Genomic DNA, 17591 nt, shown 5'->3' on the forward strand with positions numbered 1-17591 from the left:
TGCACTTTCTCACACCTCTCACTGAGTCTTTATCCTCCAGCGAACCACGCGCCAAATTAAAACTCACCGCCGTCCTCTCTCATGATGGAAGAAAAGACAAATAATCTCAAAGTGGAGTCAGAGGAGTTGTAACGACGTGATAATATAATACAGAGGCAGCAGGTGGAATCACAGCGATGCACTTTGGGAAACACTCAGGGTGCACCGCGCATCTATAAAGGGACTAAAAGGATTAAATGATTACCTCTACTTTTCAATTTATTGCACTGAATCCTTTATATTTTGAATTTTGAAAGTTGTATTGTAGCCCAATAATGAAAGTGAGATCAGATGGATTTGTAGAGGGGAGAATCAGACCCTTAATTAGTTCTGTTTCTGTTATTAGGTGCCACAAACATTACAGCAGACAGAGTCGTTGGAGGTCAACAGTACCAACTCAAAACACTCTTGTGAATGTGTGCAAAAAGCCAAAATGTTTCACCCCAACTTTCAAAATATTCACAACGAGCGAGCATGAGGGGTTGATGAATTTTATATATAACACAATAAGTGAGCAGCCAGTGCGATCTTTGTACAGGGAGTGTTTTCTGCTGGCTTTGTTCTTTTACACTCTTTTGTTGATACTGTGAATGTGTCTAATTACATGTAGCATTCATAAAAAACTGTCATATTAGAGTCACTTAATTTTCCATCTTTTCCACAGTGTCTGTTTAACGCCTGATTCCATAACAACAGGGTGAATTCAAGCCTCAAGAAAATGCGCAGATCTTTGAAGCCAATTTTACACGGTGGACAGACCTGGTATTGCAGCATTACTTGACGCCAATGGGTCAAGAAATAATTTTTCTCATGAGCTTACATTGGTAAAGAAATATCTATAAATCAGTAGATACATTTTTGACCTCAGCTTCCCAATTTGAACACTTAGATAGCTCTTTTTAAAGTTATTAGTTCCTAAAAGTTGTAAATGCAATTAAAGCCGATTTTAGAGATATTTTGTAGACATACTGAACGCACACTAGAGCCGCAGACTGCGACTTCTAGTGTCCAATTATGCAGAAGATCAGGGTACTTTCTAAATGTGGAAATGTGATATTTTGTTATTTCATGGGCCATGAGCAGCTTTCATATTAATGATATAATTATAATAATTTATACTTTATTAATCCTGCGAGGGGAAATTCAGTTTTACACTCTGTTTAATGAACATGCTACATAAACATAGCAAATATTAATGGGGCCCAGCTTCCAATGCTGAATCCATTCTAATAGAAACATATGTCAACTACACGCTGTTAGGGACATGTGTCAATAAGCAACTCAGGAAGAATTCAGGGACTAAAACTTTTAGGGCTGGGAGAATGTAAAAAGTTTCTGTGTGGCCATGGATGCTGAGAGGCCTGCAGAGAGACTACCTGGTCGGGGGAGTTTTTAATGTTGCATTGTCTTAAAGTCAGTGCATTTCCACCCTGTAGGAGAAATCTGTCGGGAAAACATTGTGATTGATGGACGTACCTCCTCCGGAAGGCTGACGACCAGGCCATTCTCCGCCTGACCCACCAGGGCCTGCAGGAAGTACTCGCTGCAGGCGGCCAGCACAGACCGGTGCCCGCGGAACTCCTTGCCCTCCACCAGGACGGTCACATCGCAGAGGATATCCTGCTTCCGCTGGTCGTTCAGGCAGAGGAGGATATTGGTACAATGAACCGTCGACTCATACACGTACATGGGGGCTTCAGGCTTCTCATCCACGGACATACCGCTCACGCCCTGGAAATAGAAACACAACAAGAGGAGGGGGTCAGCTTACAGGCGAGCAGAGAGCGGCATACCTCAGGGCTGACATCAGCCCCGACGGACTGCTGCAGCCGGACTCATGATTCAACACAAATAGGCCTGACTGGCTGCTTCTCTCATGTCCTCAGTCTCCCTTTCACTTTTCAAAACCGGAAAAATACGCTCTCAGTGTGGAACAGTACAAAACACCCAGATGAGATTTACAAAACACAGATAAGGTTCAGAAACTAAAGGCACAAAATTGTTCTCAAAACTGCAGCCATCAGTGTTTTGATGTATGATTAAACTGTGCTGTAAAGCATTTTAATTGGTCCAAAAAAAAAATAGAAAGGAGCGATACCAGAGCACGCCATTTACATATTCCCAAAAAACATTTGCAAAGTAATAATTAGATAAAGAAAAAAGCAGACGGAACACATTTTATTTAAATAATTAAAAATAAATATTTAAGAACAGTGCAGAGATCGTTCTGCAGTATGTTTATCATTTAGCGGTCCACATGTGTTTGTAATCTCAGCAGGATTCACTGTGGAGGTATGCTGAGCCAGAACAATTATTTATTGTCCTCGAAAGAGTACAGTTGTTTTCACTGACTATACACACAGATCGATCCAAAACAAGGCACTAAAGGACAAGAACATTATAACAAATAGTCATCTCCAGTGTGCTTCACTGAGGGAGTTCAAATTAAATCATGTTCTTTTGTAATGTAGATAACTTGTATGCATGCACATTAAGATCTGAGGAGGATTAAGCATAGGTTGAAGGGGTTTCAGGGTTGTTTGCTTCGGTCAATGCCTGGCAATGCCACCCAAAATGAGCACAGTCACACCTTTTACATCGGGCCTATATATTTAAATAGATATCAACATGGAGAGGGTCAAAGGGCATCACTGGGACTGCAGAGTACAGATGGTTAACCCTACATTAAGGATCATTATCCTCATGATGAATGAAGATGTGGAAATACAAGCAGGAACAATAAATGTAAGGCAGAAGGTCAGAGTCTTTATTCAGGTTGTGACAGGTGAACATCATTTGGTCAGTGCACGATGTTACCTGCAGCTGCCCTCTAATGCACCTTTTGTACAGTATGTCGGTCTACTTTGCACACACTTTAAACTCACAGAAGATCCACAAGCATAATTGGTGTAATGGGCAGCACTGAGCTAACGGATCTCAAGCAGCATTAGTCTTCATCAGCCCCCACTTAGATCTGCAGGCTCGCTCCAAGGAGCAGCCAGCGGTGAGCCTGAAGTCAGCGCGACCACCCGCTGCAGGAGTGAATCATAACCATCACGCTGTGCTTTTGATCTGCAGCCGAAACGTTTGCATCTCACAAGAAGGTTTAACAACATCAGCCTTAGAGCTGCCGTCAACAACCGAAGCCTGCAAGTCAAGAAAAAGGGAAGAAAAAAAGGAAATATTCTGCATCCATCAGCACTTCTAATCAGGAATCTGCCACAACCTGCTATTTTGTGGTGCATGTGTGTGTGTGTCTGGGTATGTGTTTGGGAATATGCTTGCGCTGTGTGTGTGTTTGTGTCATCGTTGCATTTTCCTCCGGCTGCAACAAACCATCTGAAGTCCAAGTGAGGCGAGCGAGCATACCAGGGTAGAAATAGCCTGTTTGGATTTCTCTGAACCTCGCAACCGCATCTGGAAACATTATTCTTGGAAGACAGGTCGTTATCCGAGGAAGCCAACTGAGAAATGTTTGGTGGAAATAAGACGACTGTACAACAGCTGGACCGGCCAGAACCACACGAGAGTCTGGACTTGTCTGATGAGGCAGCAGATTGCTTTACTCAAATTATAACTACAGCTCTGTCACAGGTAAACGACCAAATCTACAAGTTATAAAAAGACTTTAATGCTCGGTGTCACAAAACCAGCCTATAATTTTCAATTTCCTCACTTTGGTCTCTGCAGTTTGTGTTCATGCTAGACGTCATTTCTAACAGGATGTCGAGTGAATAGTTAATGACTGACAGAGGTGCTGAGGCACCAACATGCTCTCTACTTACACCTGATTGGACAGAAGCACCCTTAACTGGGCCTCGATTTTGGTTTTCAAGCATGCTATTGGTTTCTAATTAGGTCATAATTAGGTCATGCAGTTGCACATTTCAGCTGCAACACCTCATCTACAAAAAAGTTGTTGTTTCCAAAATGAGGTTAGGTTAGTTAGTTCCTTTCATATTTTTTGATAAAGTTAGATCACTTCTTTAACCAGAAACAGCGGTTACATACTCTCTACAAAGGCACCAGACTCCATTGACAAAAATAAGAATTGAAACCTACAGAACAAAGAAACCGCTGTGTTACTGCTGCCTGGAATAGTTAGTTTGTGTTGTTCTGTAACTTACATGTTACACAATGCAACAGCTTAAAAGTAAGGATGAGATTGTACTCATGAATTCTGAAGACACAGGAACTAACTGATCACGCAGCAGTGGATCAGCATTCTTTGAAGTTAGATTACTGTTTTTGTCAATGAGGTTTGGTTGTGAGTTTACAGCTGGTTCTGGTTGAAAAAGCATCTAACTCAAGTTTTCTGTAATCCTGTCAGACACTCAGACAAACGTCAGAGTAAAAAAAACAAAAAAAACAATCAAAGTGGACCTTAACTTTGATGGGGCTCTGTTTCCTCCAACAATAATGTAACAGCCAATCAAAGCCTGGCTTGTGACCCTCAGTTGGAACAATTCAAAAACGTTTTGTATGCCATGATCCAAATTTTAATTTCTCAATTTATCGTAAACTCTGATGAAATCATTATGCCACGTAATACTTGACACAGAATGTGGCTGCCTTAGCTTAGCATAAAGTCTTGGAGCAGTGATAAACCATACTCTAGTAGTAGTCTGTGTGACGTGCCTCAAGTGGACACTCCACCAACTGCAGGATTTTGCACTTCCGCATTACCTGCTTGTGAAAAACATCTAGCCCAAGTTTGAAAAAAGAAAGCCCCTTACCATCTGTTTAAGAACACTAATGATGTTTAAACATTATTAATTTAATTCAAACACAAACAGAAATGTAATGATGACAAGCAGTGGTTTGAGGGGGAAATTATGTGCTCCGTCTTAATGCTAAGCTAGGCTAATCACCATCTGATTTAAGATCACATCTTACAGCTAAATTTGATGATGATGTGTTCAAACTGCTTGACAATTTTTCTTTTTAACAATCGCACTGTAATTACATTAATAATACAAATAATCAACAAGTTAATGTTTGTCTCGTTAGCTTGATTCATTTCTTCCATTATTCTGATTACGGTTAATTAGTATAATTCTGATGAACTGATTAATTGTGTCTGCGCAGCGAGCAGCCACTTCACACTCTGAGGACTGAACTGAGCCTGCTGGAAAAACTGAACTGACATGAAAAGCTTGAATAAAAATCTTTTCTGCAGGATTTCTCTCACATTATTTTATCTGAAAAACCCCCACAGACATGTTCCTCTTACTATCAGCAGGTCAGAGGTGATCACTGATTGTTACCATGGAAACACAGCTTGGGTACCATCAGCTGGGTCAGATATCATGACCCTGAAAAAGAGTGAACTGGACCAACTCAAACCAAGCAGAAATGAGTATTAACAGAAATATTATCGCATTGTTTTTGTCTTTTCATTTCATTTCAAACCTTTAAGGTATTCTCCAAAAGACACTCAGGTGTCCCTGGTTTCCAACGCTGTTGAGATTACAAGCACATTAAAAACAATCAGAAAACAACAAGCAAATGAAACCAATCAATCTTGAGCCTGAGTTATAAGTTGTCAGATTGCATTTTCTAAAACTTTGCTGGAGAATCAAAGCTGGCCGACTTATTGGTACATTTTTTAAGGTTTACATTTGGGGCATTTTATTCCTTTATTCATGGTTAGTGCAGTGGATAGAGTCAGAAATCGGGAGGAGAGAGAGTTGGGAATGTCATACTGGAAAGAAGCCACAGGTCAGATTTAAACCGCCTGCTTGGAGGACCAGCCTCTAGGGAGGACCGAGCATAGGCTACATGCCCTGATTGGTAAATTTAACCAAACTTTCCATTATCTTCTAACAACTTTGCGCCTCAAAAAATGATGAGCATGAAGCGGCACTGAGCCCACAACCACATTCATTGCTTTAATTTCAAAGATGAATTTATCAGTGACTCATGGTGAAGCATCAACACAACATGAAGGTGAAAAAACATTTCTTGTGTTTTCTTGTCTATAACAAGATTAGTCTGACCTGCTGCAGCCTCGGTCTAATAACATTATTCAGAGTCAGAGGTCGAGTCAGAGGGAGACTATCATGAACATGAACACAGCGTCACTGTGCACAATTATGGGGGAGGACGCCTGCCAGATGACTGCAATTACACTGACGATGAACATGCTTTTAATTAGAATTATCAAATTAGGCTGCGGCATCAAATGCCCTTCGAGCTGCACGAGGCGGCAAATGTCAACATGGATGGTGACGACGATGACGGGGAGGTGAACGAACCACTAATCCAGAGTGTTTATCATCAAGCTGTGTTTCCAGGCTTGATAAAAGGATTGATTTCAACACACAGTAAATTATTAGGATTAGTTTTGAAAGGATTAAATTACCTCTATCTGCTTATCTGTTTGACTTTCTAACACTTTGTTTGAAGAAGACCTGCAAGATGCCATCAAATCTGGATTAAGGGAGTTGGATTTTCTTATGATGATTGTGTGCGTTAAATGAATTCTGAAATGAGTATTAAAGCCATAATTTAGCGTTCTTATGTCCTCATGTTGTTCAGCATGTCTCACATGGTGGTCTCTGTTTGGAACAAATTGTCTCCCTGAATCCTAAACATTTCAAAATAGTAGTTCTGTCTTGTTCATGTGCAGCCGCGGTTTAGAGCATGATATCGCCATGAAACTTTATAATGGGACTCTTGGTCCCCAGAGGATGGTTTTTAAGACTTTCTGTTCTTTCTGTTTGTTTTGCTCCTTGACCAACACAGAGAGCAGATCCAACATTGGCCTAGAAGCCGCTACCTGCATTTCTTATATATAATATTCCAATTCGAGGTAAAAACTCCTCACAGGATTTAAAAGAGTAAAGGTGTATGTCTTGGACTACTTCCTGTCTATAATTACACAACACTACCCTGACCATGGGCTACAGTTGCAGCGATATATCTGCTACATGACCAGTGCACATATATTGTAAAGGGTAAATGGACTTGAGCTTGTAAAGCACTTTACTCATCTCCTGACTACTCAAAGCTCACCTTCCCATTCACACACTGATGGTAGAGGTTACTATGGAAAGTGACCATCAGAAGTAACTAATCCCATTCATACACGTTCTTCTGCAGACGAAGCAGCGGGAGCCATTCTGGGTTCAGTGTCTTGCCAAAGGACAACATCGGACATGTGGCTACAGGAGATGGGGATTGAACCCCCAACCTTCCAGTTAAGAGAAGATCAAGTTTACCACTCTCCCAGATCCAAGAAAAGGTGATGTAAAAAAATGACCTGTCACAACCACGTTATCTGTGACTGTTGGTGCATCCAGTGCATGTTAACGCAGCGACCAGGTCACTATCAGCTCTGATTAAAGGGTCGACTTCTCCAGTTTATCTTTTAAATCAAGAAGGACAAAGTCGTAACATGCTGTGTTTGAGTTCATTTTCATACTGGAAACCACAAAGTGGATGTTGAATCCATGTCGGTGCAGCCAGTCTGGTTCACGTCTCATTAGAGTTCACTTTATGTCTAAAAGTCAATGTGTAAACACAATGAACACATTTTCTTCAAACTCCACCTGCTCTCTGAACTTAAAGTCTGCAGCTGATGCTCACAGATGATGTAACATTGATAAGCTCGGACTAAGATTTGAGTCGTACTCATGATGGTAAACTGGAGTGTTGTGTGAATCTCTGCATATCTGGACATCCTGAGCATCACTCATTGAATGCAGCACCACAGGTGTCCTCCTTTAATATTTATCAAAGGTGGTGCTGATCACACCCCGGTTGGTGCTTCCCCGCAGAACAAACTGCAGAGATCATCAGAAACGAGTTAATGGTTCATTATGAGCATCACGCAGGGGCTTCAGGCGCGAGGATTGATTAAACAGAGATTGCTTTATCTCGGCTCTAATAGAAAATGTTAATGAGGAGAGGCTCACTTTGTTCAAATGTCTCCCTCGCTGTTCCATCAGGATACCTCCCTCTCGGTTTCTTTAATTCCAATCGTTGCTAATAAAGCTTAAGAGGAATTTCTGGTATTCATTAGCCAGAAATTCCTCTTCACAACCTCAGCCCTAATTTTGACATATTTTGGACACAAAAAGTTTTGGAATTTCTTCCGAACATATGCTTCTGCAGAAACGGATAAGATCCTTTTTTAAATTAGAAACAGTTTTTACATCGCTCTCTTCAAAGCCAACAGACTCCATTAACATAACACACAATATTTCATGCAGGATGCAGACATCGCTGGTCTACATCTGCCTCATTTGGTGAGGTTGTTATGTTATAGTGTCTGAGTCTGGTGTTTTTAAAAAAAAAAGTATTTTTGTAAAATAATTGCTTTAAAAAAGTGCCTATGTTGGATGCATTTGACCAGCAACTTACTCTGTACTAGAATGTCAAGGTCACTCTTTTGCAAATGGAGCCTGGTGTCTTTGAAGAAAGCTTTATGTCTGCAGCTTCTTGTTTCAAAAAGTCTTTCTGGGATCATTTATTCTATGTTGCCAGAGACTTTCAATGCAGCCATGACAGCCAGGTAAGTTCCTGCCTGCAGAGGAAATCCACCAGACTCCGAAATGTAAAACACAGGTGCCAAGGTTTGAAAAGTCCGCAGCCCCTGAGGTAAGATTGTCAGAAAATATAAAACTAGAAGTTCATGGTGCTCACGAGAAGTGAGAAGTTTTAAGTTTGAGAAGAATGTACCCTCGCAGTATTTTCTCAAAAGAACCAGGAAGTATCTTATGCACATGCAATACCTTCTCTAGTGCACAAGATAGTTTCTCATGAGCAACAGGAAGATTCCAGTGCACACCAGAAATGTTTAATTTTATTTTTTACATTTTTTGACAATGTCCTCTTGGGATCTCCGTAGAAAAAATATACATAATTTATGTTTTTAATCTTGGCGTATTTAACCAACATTTAAGCCTCTAAAATCTTTGAGGTTTCCCTCATTTACATCAACGTTGAGATAAGAAAAAGCACAAGATGATTCATTGGAAAAACAACGACACGCTGTGTTTTTAATTATCTTATAAAAACTCCAGAATGATCCAGAATATGTTGTTCAAAAAAAAAAAGGTTGTTCTGTTCTGATCCTAGTTTTTTGATTTTTCTGCGTTATTTCTTCACTTGAGTTACATGGTTGTCTACGGGTTAACTTTCTGACCTCTTTGGCTTATGACACGGTTGCAAAACCCTTTGAATACCAGTAAATGTGCTCCGTCATCAAGCCTTTCTGTACACTTCCTGAAAAAAGACTTTTCTTGTTACTCAATATGTTTTTCATCTGTTGCTGCTCGGACTCTTTCATAAAAAAAAAAAACTGCCTCGAATCAGCAGAAACACTTCCATCTTTCTGACAGGATTCACTGTTAAAACATCAATAAATGGCAAGAGGAAGGAAGGCTGATGTGTCTTTGCGTTGCAAAAATCAAACTTAAGGAAGTCATGAATTGAAAATCTGGTGTGGTTACGACACACAAAAAAGAGAACTAATCAGACGCTGCTGTGGGACAAACTTCAGCCTCAGAAAATCTTGAAGAAAGAGCAGCGAGCGTGAAAGTTTGTTCAGCATCAAAAGAAGCAAAACATAACATGATGACGCTCAAAGTCAGATCCTCAAGATTTCAGCCGAGCAGTTTTTTTTTGGGGCTTTCCACTCTGCCCACGGAAAGTTCTGTTCACATCCATGACGGAGGCTCCTGATTCTCCACACTGCTGATAAACAGCCTCTCAGAGGGGTCAACGGGTTTTCTGATATTGATCCTGAGATAATAAATGCAACACAGCCACGTCTGAGACACACTGCTGACGCTCACCAGGCTCTGCACCGCTATACATACTGAGGAATGTGGAGGCATAATGAGACTCTTCAGCATGTTTGTCTGCACAGGCACCTGTGGCAAATCATTTTTTTTCTCCATGTGCAATTAAATCTAAAACATGCTGTCATGAAATAAACAGCCTAGAATCAAAGAGAGCATTTTTTTCTTTTTGCATAATCCTGTTTCAATTGATGTAGAAACTGTTATCAGTCTTTTTGCATGCGGTGGAAAGAGGAGTCTGATTGAATGTTTGCTTATGCAAAAGTCAATGGTTTGTCTCTGGCTGAAGGCTGCAGCTTTGTTCCTCTGTTGTCGTTTGCATAACGTGTTTGGAATGATCCAAAAATAAAAGCCCTACAAGCTCACTCAAATAGAAACATGTTCAGATTTTTAGGTAACGAAACTTCTGAGACACTAAAATAAGATAAAGGGCTCTTTGTTATCTTTTGCACTTTGCTTGAAACTCTAAATATAAAGAGTCAAATGAAACCCTTAGAATGAATGTTTCTTCATTAAGAACTTTACTGGGGGATCTTGTCATATATTGTATTTTTCTTATTTTAAGACAACATCTCACTAGTTTGATTAATTATAATGGTTTATTGATGTGCACGACCTTTTGGCTAAGGTCTTACCGAGTCTAAGGACATGAAGCATTTGACATTTCTGTAATAAGTGACTTCAGAATAAGACTTTTTCTTAAATGTAGGCCGTGGTGTACTCTTACTGTTGCAGAGTTCTGCAGGTTTTCTGTGCAGGAAAAAGTTCAAGGTAAACGTGGAGGACACAGAGTCATCTCAGGCTACAGCTGGAGTCATTATTCTCAAGTCCATCAACAAATGGATCAAGTGCTTTTCACTCCAGATAGAAATCAATACCGTCTCCCTGCGCTTCGATCGGGGGTGGGGGGATGGAGGAAAGACAACACGGCATCAATTCCTGAACACACAAGCTGGGCAAGGACTGGATATTCTGCACAAGAGTCTCCAGTCTGACCTGCTCAGAGGGACCTTCTCTGCAGTCTCTTCATTTGATGACCTTGATGAGCCACGACCACCTCTACTTGAGTCAAATGACTCGGGTTACCCCTGCTGCATGACGCTGATGAATGGACCGGCTCTGAAAGTGAGCCAGCGTTCGCCGCACAAACCTGCATCTATCTGCAGCCGGCCTAATTAACACCAGAGCTACTTCATCTGCCGGCGATGGAGAGGTCCATGTGGTGACCTGGACCATGTGAATCAATACTCAAACCACAGCTGAGATTTACCTTTTAACAGAAACAATTAGTGTGGAGCAGAAGCTGCATGGAAAACAATCAAAGACAGCTGGATTATGAACTAAGAAACCCATTACATGGGCTGACAACCTCTGCATTAAAGACTCACTGAGATACACGCTCCCTAACATCAGCAGTGGATCAAAACTGGAACTAGAACAATTCTCTGCTTCTCTGTTTCAATCCCAGAAGAGTTCAACTCTTAGAGAGGGGGTTCGAGACTGTTCTTCAAAACTGTCAGTCATGGTTGAGTCAGAAATCTGGGGGTTACAGAGAGTGGGGAATAAAGGAGCCACAGGCCGGTTTTGAACCCAGGCTGTCTGCTTGGAGAACTATGGCCTCCGTACATGGGCACATGCGCACTAACCACTAAGCAACCAGCACCCCAGAGATCTAATTTTTCTAGATTTTTAAAAGCATAGTGTGTAGTATAAATAAAGCTGTAATAGTCTTTTTTTCCTCAATTGAATTGAACAAACTTTTAAAACACTGGAAATCTACTCTTCCTCCTTCACCAAAACCCTGCAAAAAAAAGCTATATCAGGCTAAAAACTAAAGAGCACCACAAGAAGCAAGCTATTAGACCTCTCCGTGGCCAAAACAGTGCGTAAGCTAAGATGCAGTAACAGAACAATTTCTGTTACAACATCTTCATTAAGATTGCAATAAAGTTTAAATTGTCATGAAAATGTTGAAAAACAGGATAAAAACTGGAGTGAAAAATAAAAAATCTTATGTTTCAAACCCAGTTTGATACAAAAAAACAACAATTGCAGTGTCTAAACTGATGACACGTTTAAGACGTTTCTGCCTAACTTGCATGTGCAGCACCTTCTAAAGGGGCCGTACATTTCTTGCTGACTAACAGTTCTTGAAAGACCTGCTCATGATAAAGAGAAAAATCAAGCCAAACAACCACAGAACAAGCTCTCCAGAGCGATCTTCAGTCTGCTGTATTGCCAAATAAGTTGCAAAAGATGCTGTCGAGAAATAACCTGCATGGCTTAAAATACTATGAAGCTCTGACAGAAGCAACCTGTTGCACTGGACAACACTGTAATACCCTGAGAATAACATTTAACCATCTATTCAAGGTTAAAAAAAAAAAACGAGCCCCCCCCCAAAGCTGCTCGTGTATTTTGGCTTTACCTCAAAAAAGCATCAGGTGCAGATCCAGTCATCTTGTTATTCCAGTCTTTGTTCTGACAACTTTCTAACGTCTTTCAGAGTGTGTTAGCGACAGCATCTGAGCCTATCTGTGTCTGTGGGAGGCGAGTATGACTGAGCAAGCGAGGTATGTGTGAGTGTGTGTTTGGGTGATGGCATGCCAGAGTATTTTTGGTCTCTGCATGCTTAAATGCAGCTTGCATGAATCATGACTTCCCACATAGTAGGTCAGTGAGCGGGGTGAGTCATATTGCTGTCTTATATGGTAACACGCTGCACATGTGATAGAAACACGGGGGTTATCTATAGACTGCTCGCCCTGTCTGATGTCTACAGCTGAGCTGCTGCCTCTCAGCTCCGTCTTGGTCTTTGGAGTGATATTAAGACTTATCTTTGTTTGTTCCTGTCTTATGTGACGGTGAAAAGCTGCACTCAACCTCAGATATTTATAGAAAACTGTTGCACATTTAAGACTGACATTTAAATGAATTTATTTATGTATTAAACTAGGTATCAGAGATAGGTTTGAGGTCCAGGACTGAGAGAGAATGTGAGAAGTATAACTGATAAAACAAGACAAGAAACCCAAGGGAGGGAGAATTTCAAATATAAACTTGCAAAGTACAAATCTAGCCAATCAACCGACATCAACAAGGACAGCAAAAGAAGGCAAAACCTGAAATCATCCTTCCTGTGTCAGAACAAGCAGCAGAACCTCCACTGTGCAGGAGCAAGGCTCAAGAAACTTTTTATATTATATTACTCTTTTTGACATATTTCACTTCATGAGTCGTGATTGTTGTGTATTGTGTGGAACAGGACTGGAGGTAACGTGCAATTTATGTCATGTGTTGTTTTCATCAGTAGGTGCTTTACTCTTTTCTTAACAGTTCTGTGGAGTCTGATAAATGTGTGCAGCATTACAAAATCCTGATGGGAGCTGATAAAGTATCGTATCACATCGTATCTTATTGTATCATATGGTTTTGTGTTGTCTCATATTTCATTTCATTCCTTTTATTACGTACAATGTCGAGAAATACTTTTTTTTTTTGGCTTTACAAAGAATGAAAAAGTGCAGGAGGAAGAAAAACGTATAAACCTGCACTTTGTAATAACAAATCAATCTTTTTTAATGCATTTCACGTGTTAAGGCGCATCATAGGTAAGCACCAGTTACAGTGATGAAAAAATAAAGACACCACTGCCCCTCTAAAGGATACTTTCACTTCAGAAGAACTCCATGACAGCTCAGTCAGAAGTAATATCCACCTCAGGACATCAAACACTTCAGTCTTAGCTTAAGCCTGTACACAAATGAAAATGCAATTCATTGCAACTATTGAAATTCAGTGATTAAAAAAAAGGCATTCTTTAGAGCCCGACTTTAAATTAAACCCACAATCACTGTGTTTGAATGTTTGGGGAAAGCCCTAACGAGAGCTAATATTTGAGATTGGATTTTCAGTTTTGAAAAAGCGGCTCAACTATTTAGTGACTCATCATGACTCAGAGGAAACTTGGTTTGAAAGTCAACCTTAGATGTAAATACAACCGCCTCATATTACTGCACAAAAGGCCAAAGACAAATATACACGTTGAAAATAAAAGAGGAGAGGGGGGGGCTTATTGCATATCTCACCTCATGCTGGATATTTACTCTGACAGTGACACCTGTACCGGCACCACTATCTGTTTGTCTGAACCTCTTCCTGTGCATTCAGCTGAACCAACAAGGAAACACGTTCTGTTTCAATCTGTGAGTACAGAAAAGCACCTCATGATGAAGGTGAAAAAACCCCTGAAAAGCACCACGGCCAGGAGGGAGAGAGCGGCCTGTGACGGATCAGGGTTAGGACATGATGCGGGGTGATTTCCAGCCGCAGCCACAGAAGGAGCAGGGGTGCTAATTAGGCCAATGACTGACAGGCCAAAGAGGCTGCTAGCATGAATGTGACCAAGACTGGATTATGTGCTGCATTATTAATGGCGCCTTGGTGGAAGCAGATGGAGAGAAGAGTGTGTGTGTGTGTGTGTGTGTGTGTGTGTGTGTGTGTGTGTGGGGGGGGGGGGGGGGGCGGCAGAGTGGAGGTGGAAGCCTTTTTTAAAAAAAAATTCCAAACAATAAATTCAACGCACACACATGAGTTTGACAATAATTCAACCGTCAACTCACCCTCAGAGCGCTCATGGAAAAAAAGCAAGTGGAAAGTCTCCCCACAGGAAAGAGGTGACACAGAGGCATCGCCCACGTCAAAACCTTCAGAAGCCACGTCTGTGCACACGTATGTGTGTGTGTGGGTGTTTGTGCACAAAGCAAAGACTGTGTGTGTGTGTGTGTGCAGGCCTGTTTGAGTGGGCAAGTCTGGTGGGTGATATGGTTAAAAAAAAAAAGAAGTTTTTCACACATTGCTGTTGTGTGTGCAACATCACACGTTAAAAGCAAACATACAAACACCCGTTCTGTTGCTACGACCTTCATGAGTGCACAAAAGCAGAGCAGGGGTTTATATTGAAATATGCATTTATTTATATCCAGCTGAGATGAAAGGGCCACAGAGTCCGGCCTGTGAAGAACATGAAAGAAACACGGACTGATGTGACTGATTGTAATAGAGAGAGAAAGAGAGAGAGAGAGAGAGAGAGAGACCCAACATGTCTGAAGATCCACCGACCGAGCCGGACGTCGTGCATGAAACTTTTCACGTCAAGCTCTTTTTTTTTTCTCTTCACTGTTCTGTGTGTGTGCTGTTCACACGTCACAAGATGCGTTCCCTTTAACCCCCGTCACAAACACGTGTGCTGCATTGCTTCAAGCGGTTCTTGTTTTCAGAACAATCAAAAAGGTGAAAGCAGACGTCAGGCATTCATACTGTGGGTTTTTCCTGCAAGATGCATTTCTCTGTTATCAACCAATGCCGACAATTTAACCATTCCCTGCCTACGACCTTGCAGCCCCTTCTGACGCCCCATATCCCACATCAGGAGAAAACCTGAACGCTGAGTGTAAAATTCATTAAGCTAGCTTCAGCAGAATGAATCACCCTGTCCTGTTTCTGTTCAAAACCAGAGTCAACACTGAAGGAATCCTAACAGGAAACAACAAGGTCGCTCTAGCTCAGCTCCACCTTACCTCTTATATGTCCAACAAAATGCATCTAAAAAATACAAGTTTATGAAATGAAACGATCTCAATCAGTGTTTTACTGCTGGTCATTACTTTGGAGAGGAGGACACCTCTGGGGATGATTCGGCTCCTACTAAAGCTTTGTGAAGAGTGAAGGGTTATCCTAGGACTCGGTTTGAAAAGTTACAGCCTGCTGTGCGTCCAATGACAGAGCTAAAAATACCACTTCTGAATCGCACGGTCGACTTTCAGGGGGGGCAAGTCTGGATAGTTTCACCCGATCAAACTGTTGCTAAAGACTTCAAACATGTAGGAACTTCGTTTTGAAACACTGCATCTCCATTTTGAAGATTATTACAAACTATGTTGTCATGTTTAGCCGACTCTCCCCTCGCTGCGCTCCGAGGTTATCAGACAGATCACATGAAAAAAACAACAACAACAACCATGTGTTTGGATGTTGCTGATCAACGGTCACTGTCAGTTTCCTCGAGTGTGAGGGGCTTCGACACATTCACATGATCGTACTCTGAAAGCTCACTGACAGACGCGGCCAGAGAACGGCCACACTGGGTTAGAGGACCCTCTGTAGCAGCAGCCACAGTGTGAGGGAGCTAATTTAAGACATGCAGTCACGCTTACACACAAGCACACACACACACACACACACACACACACACACACACACACACACACACACACACACACACACACACACACACACACACACACACACACACAGGAAAGCTGACTAGACTGTGTTACCTCCACACACAGAGAAGTGTATGTACAAACACATATTGCCACATCATGTGTTCTTATAAAATATGACACTGACAGGAAGCTCTTCAGCAGCGTGAAAAACATGTCTTCTTCTTAATGGACATCAATGAATTTAAATCCAACATGTGAAACAAGATCGATCACATTTGAGTGACATCAAGGCGAGCCAATCAGATTGTCAGTCCGATGTTCTGCATACAGAGAATGAGCTGCTGCCCTTAGAGGTTCAGAGTTCTCCGTTGTTGAGTGAATTTATCACCGCATCTGTGAAACTTTTAAATAGTACCAAATAAGGCAGGAAGGTCACTGGACCGTCTTTTGTGTTTTTGCACTGCTATTATATATATTTATTTTCTGTCAGCAGGTGACTGTACAACGTTGATTTTCTAGAACATTCCTGTTTTAAAAAAACTCCCTTTTGCACTATTTAAGACGAGAGAAAATTTGAAGTCAGGCTGTGCAATATGTCGCACTGAAGGCAGCGAGCAGCGTTGAGCTGCTTAGTCTAACAACGATGATTTTATGATTGTAAAATAAATCCTTCTTTATCTTCTATCTTTTTTTCCAGATGTTGAATGTTGTCTTTTTTTGGCTGCAGCGTGGGTGAAGAGCCCACAATTAATGTCTCACCTTGTAGGACAAATTAAGTTAATCTTCAATTATATTGATATATATGAATTTATATTTAAGGCTTATTTTGGGGCCTTTATTTAGAGATAGGACAGTGGATAAAGTCGACAATTGGGGAGAGAGAGAGAGTAGGGATTGAACAAGAGGCAACATCTGGGCTGTGTCCAAAATCACTCCCTATCCACTATATAGTGAACACGCCATTTTGTAGTGCTGTCCGAATTCTGAGTGAGCATGGTCATACCCTATATAGACAACTCAATGTATCCCACAATGCATTTTAAAAAGTAGTGTATGAGCGATGGTCACTATGCGAGCAATATATACCATCAATGCAAGCGGACGAGAGGAGCGACCAGCATGAACACAGAAACTCAATAAAGTTCATATTCAGAGCGTTTTACTGAAATCTATGATCGGTTATAATAAAGATTAAAAGATCGTCAACTTTAGTGATGTTAGTTTGTCCTAATGATGATGACAGACGAGAAACCAGAGTCTGTGAGTATAAATAATTTAGTTTTGGTCCGAAAATATGTCTCATTATGTAAAATTCAGTATTTATTATTTGTAAATGTTTCGTGAAAATACACTCAGTATAATACGAGTTATCACTGAAGTTCATGCTGTTATTTATCGTTGTTATTGATCCTCGGCTGTTGTTAAGCTGCACGTTTCAGTTGCGCGACAACAATGACGTCACTGTCAGCGGCCGGTGAGTGAGCGAGTAGTGTCCGAAATGTTTTTTAATTTTGCT

At 41.1% G+C, this 17591-nt stretch overlaps 1 protein-coding gene across 4 annotated transcripts in view; it reads right to left on the reverse strand.

Moving 5' to 3' along the window:
* The window catches only part of bach2b (BTB and CNC homology 1, basic leucine zipper transcription factor 2b), a 104187-nt gene that overhangs the window by 34689 nt on the left and 51907 nt on the right, over positions 1-17591 (reverse strand). For 3 of the 4 annotated variants that reach the window (XM_061052668.1, XM_061052665.1, XM_061052666.1), the window contains one exon: positions 1516-1770. In XM_061052668.1, the coding sequence (XP_060908651.1) occupies positions 1516-1758 (243 nt within the window). In that variant the 5' untranslated portion in view covers positions 1759-1770. Of the gene's footprint in view, positions 1-1515; positions 1771-12276; positions 13002-17591 lie in introns of those variants that run through there. The other variant, XM_061052669.1, reaches the window with a different exon arrangement.

The sequence above is a fragment of the Labrus mixtus genome, chromosome 12, assembly GCF_963584025.1.
Source record: "Labrus mixtus chromosome 12, fLabMix1.1, whole genome shotgun sequence".
Classification (NCBI taxonomy): domain Eukaryota; kingdom Metazoa; phylum Chordata; class Actinopteri; order Labriformes; family Labridae; genus Labrus; species Labrus mixtus.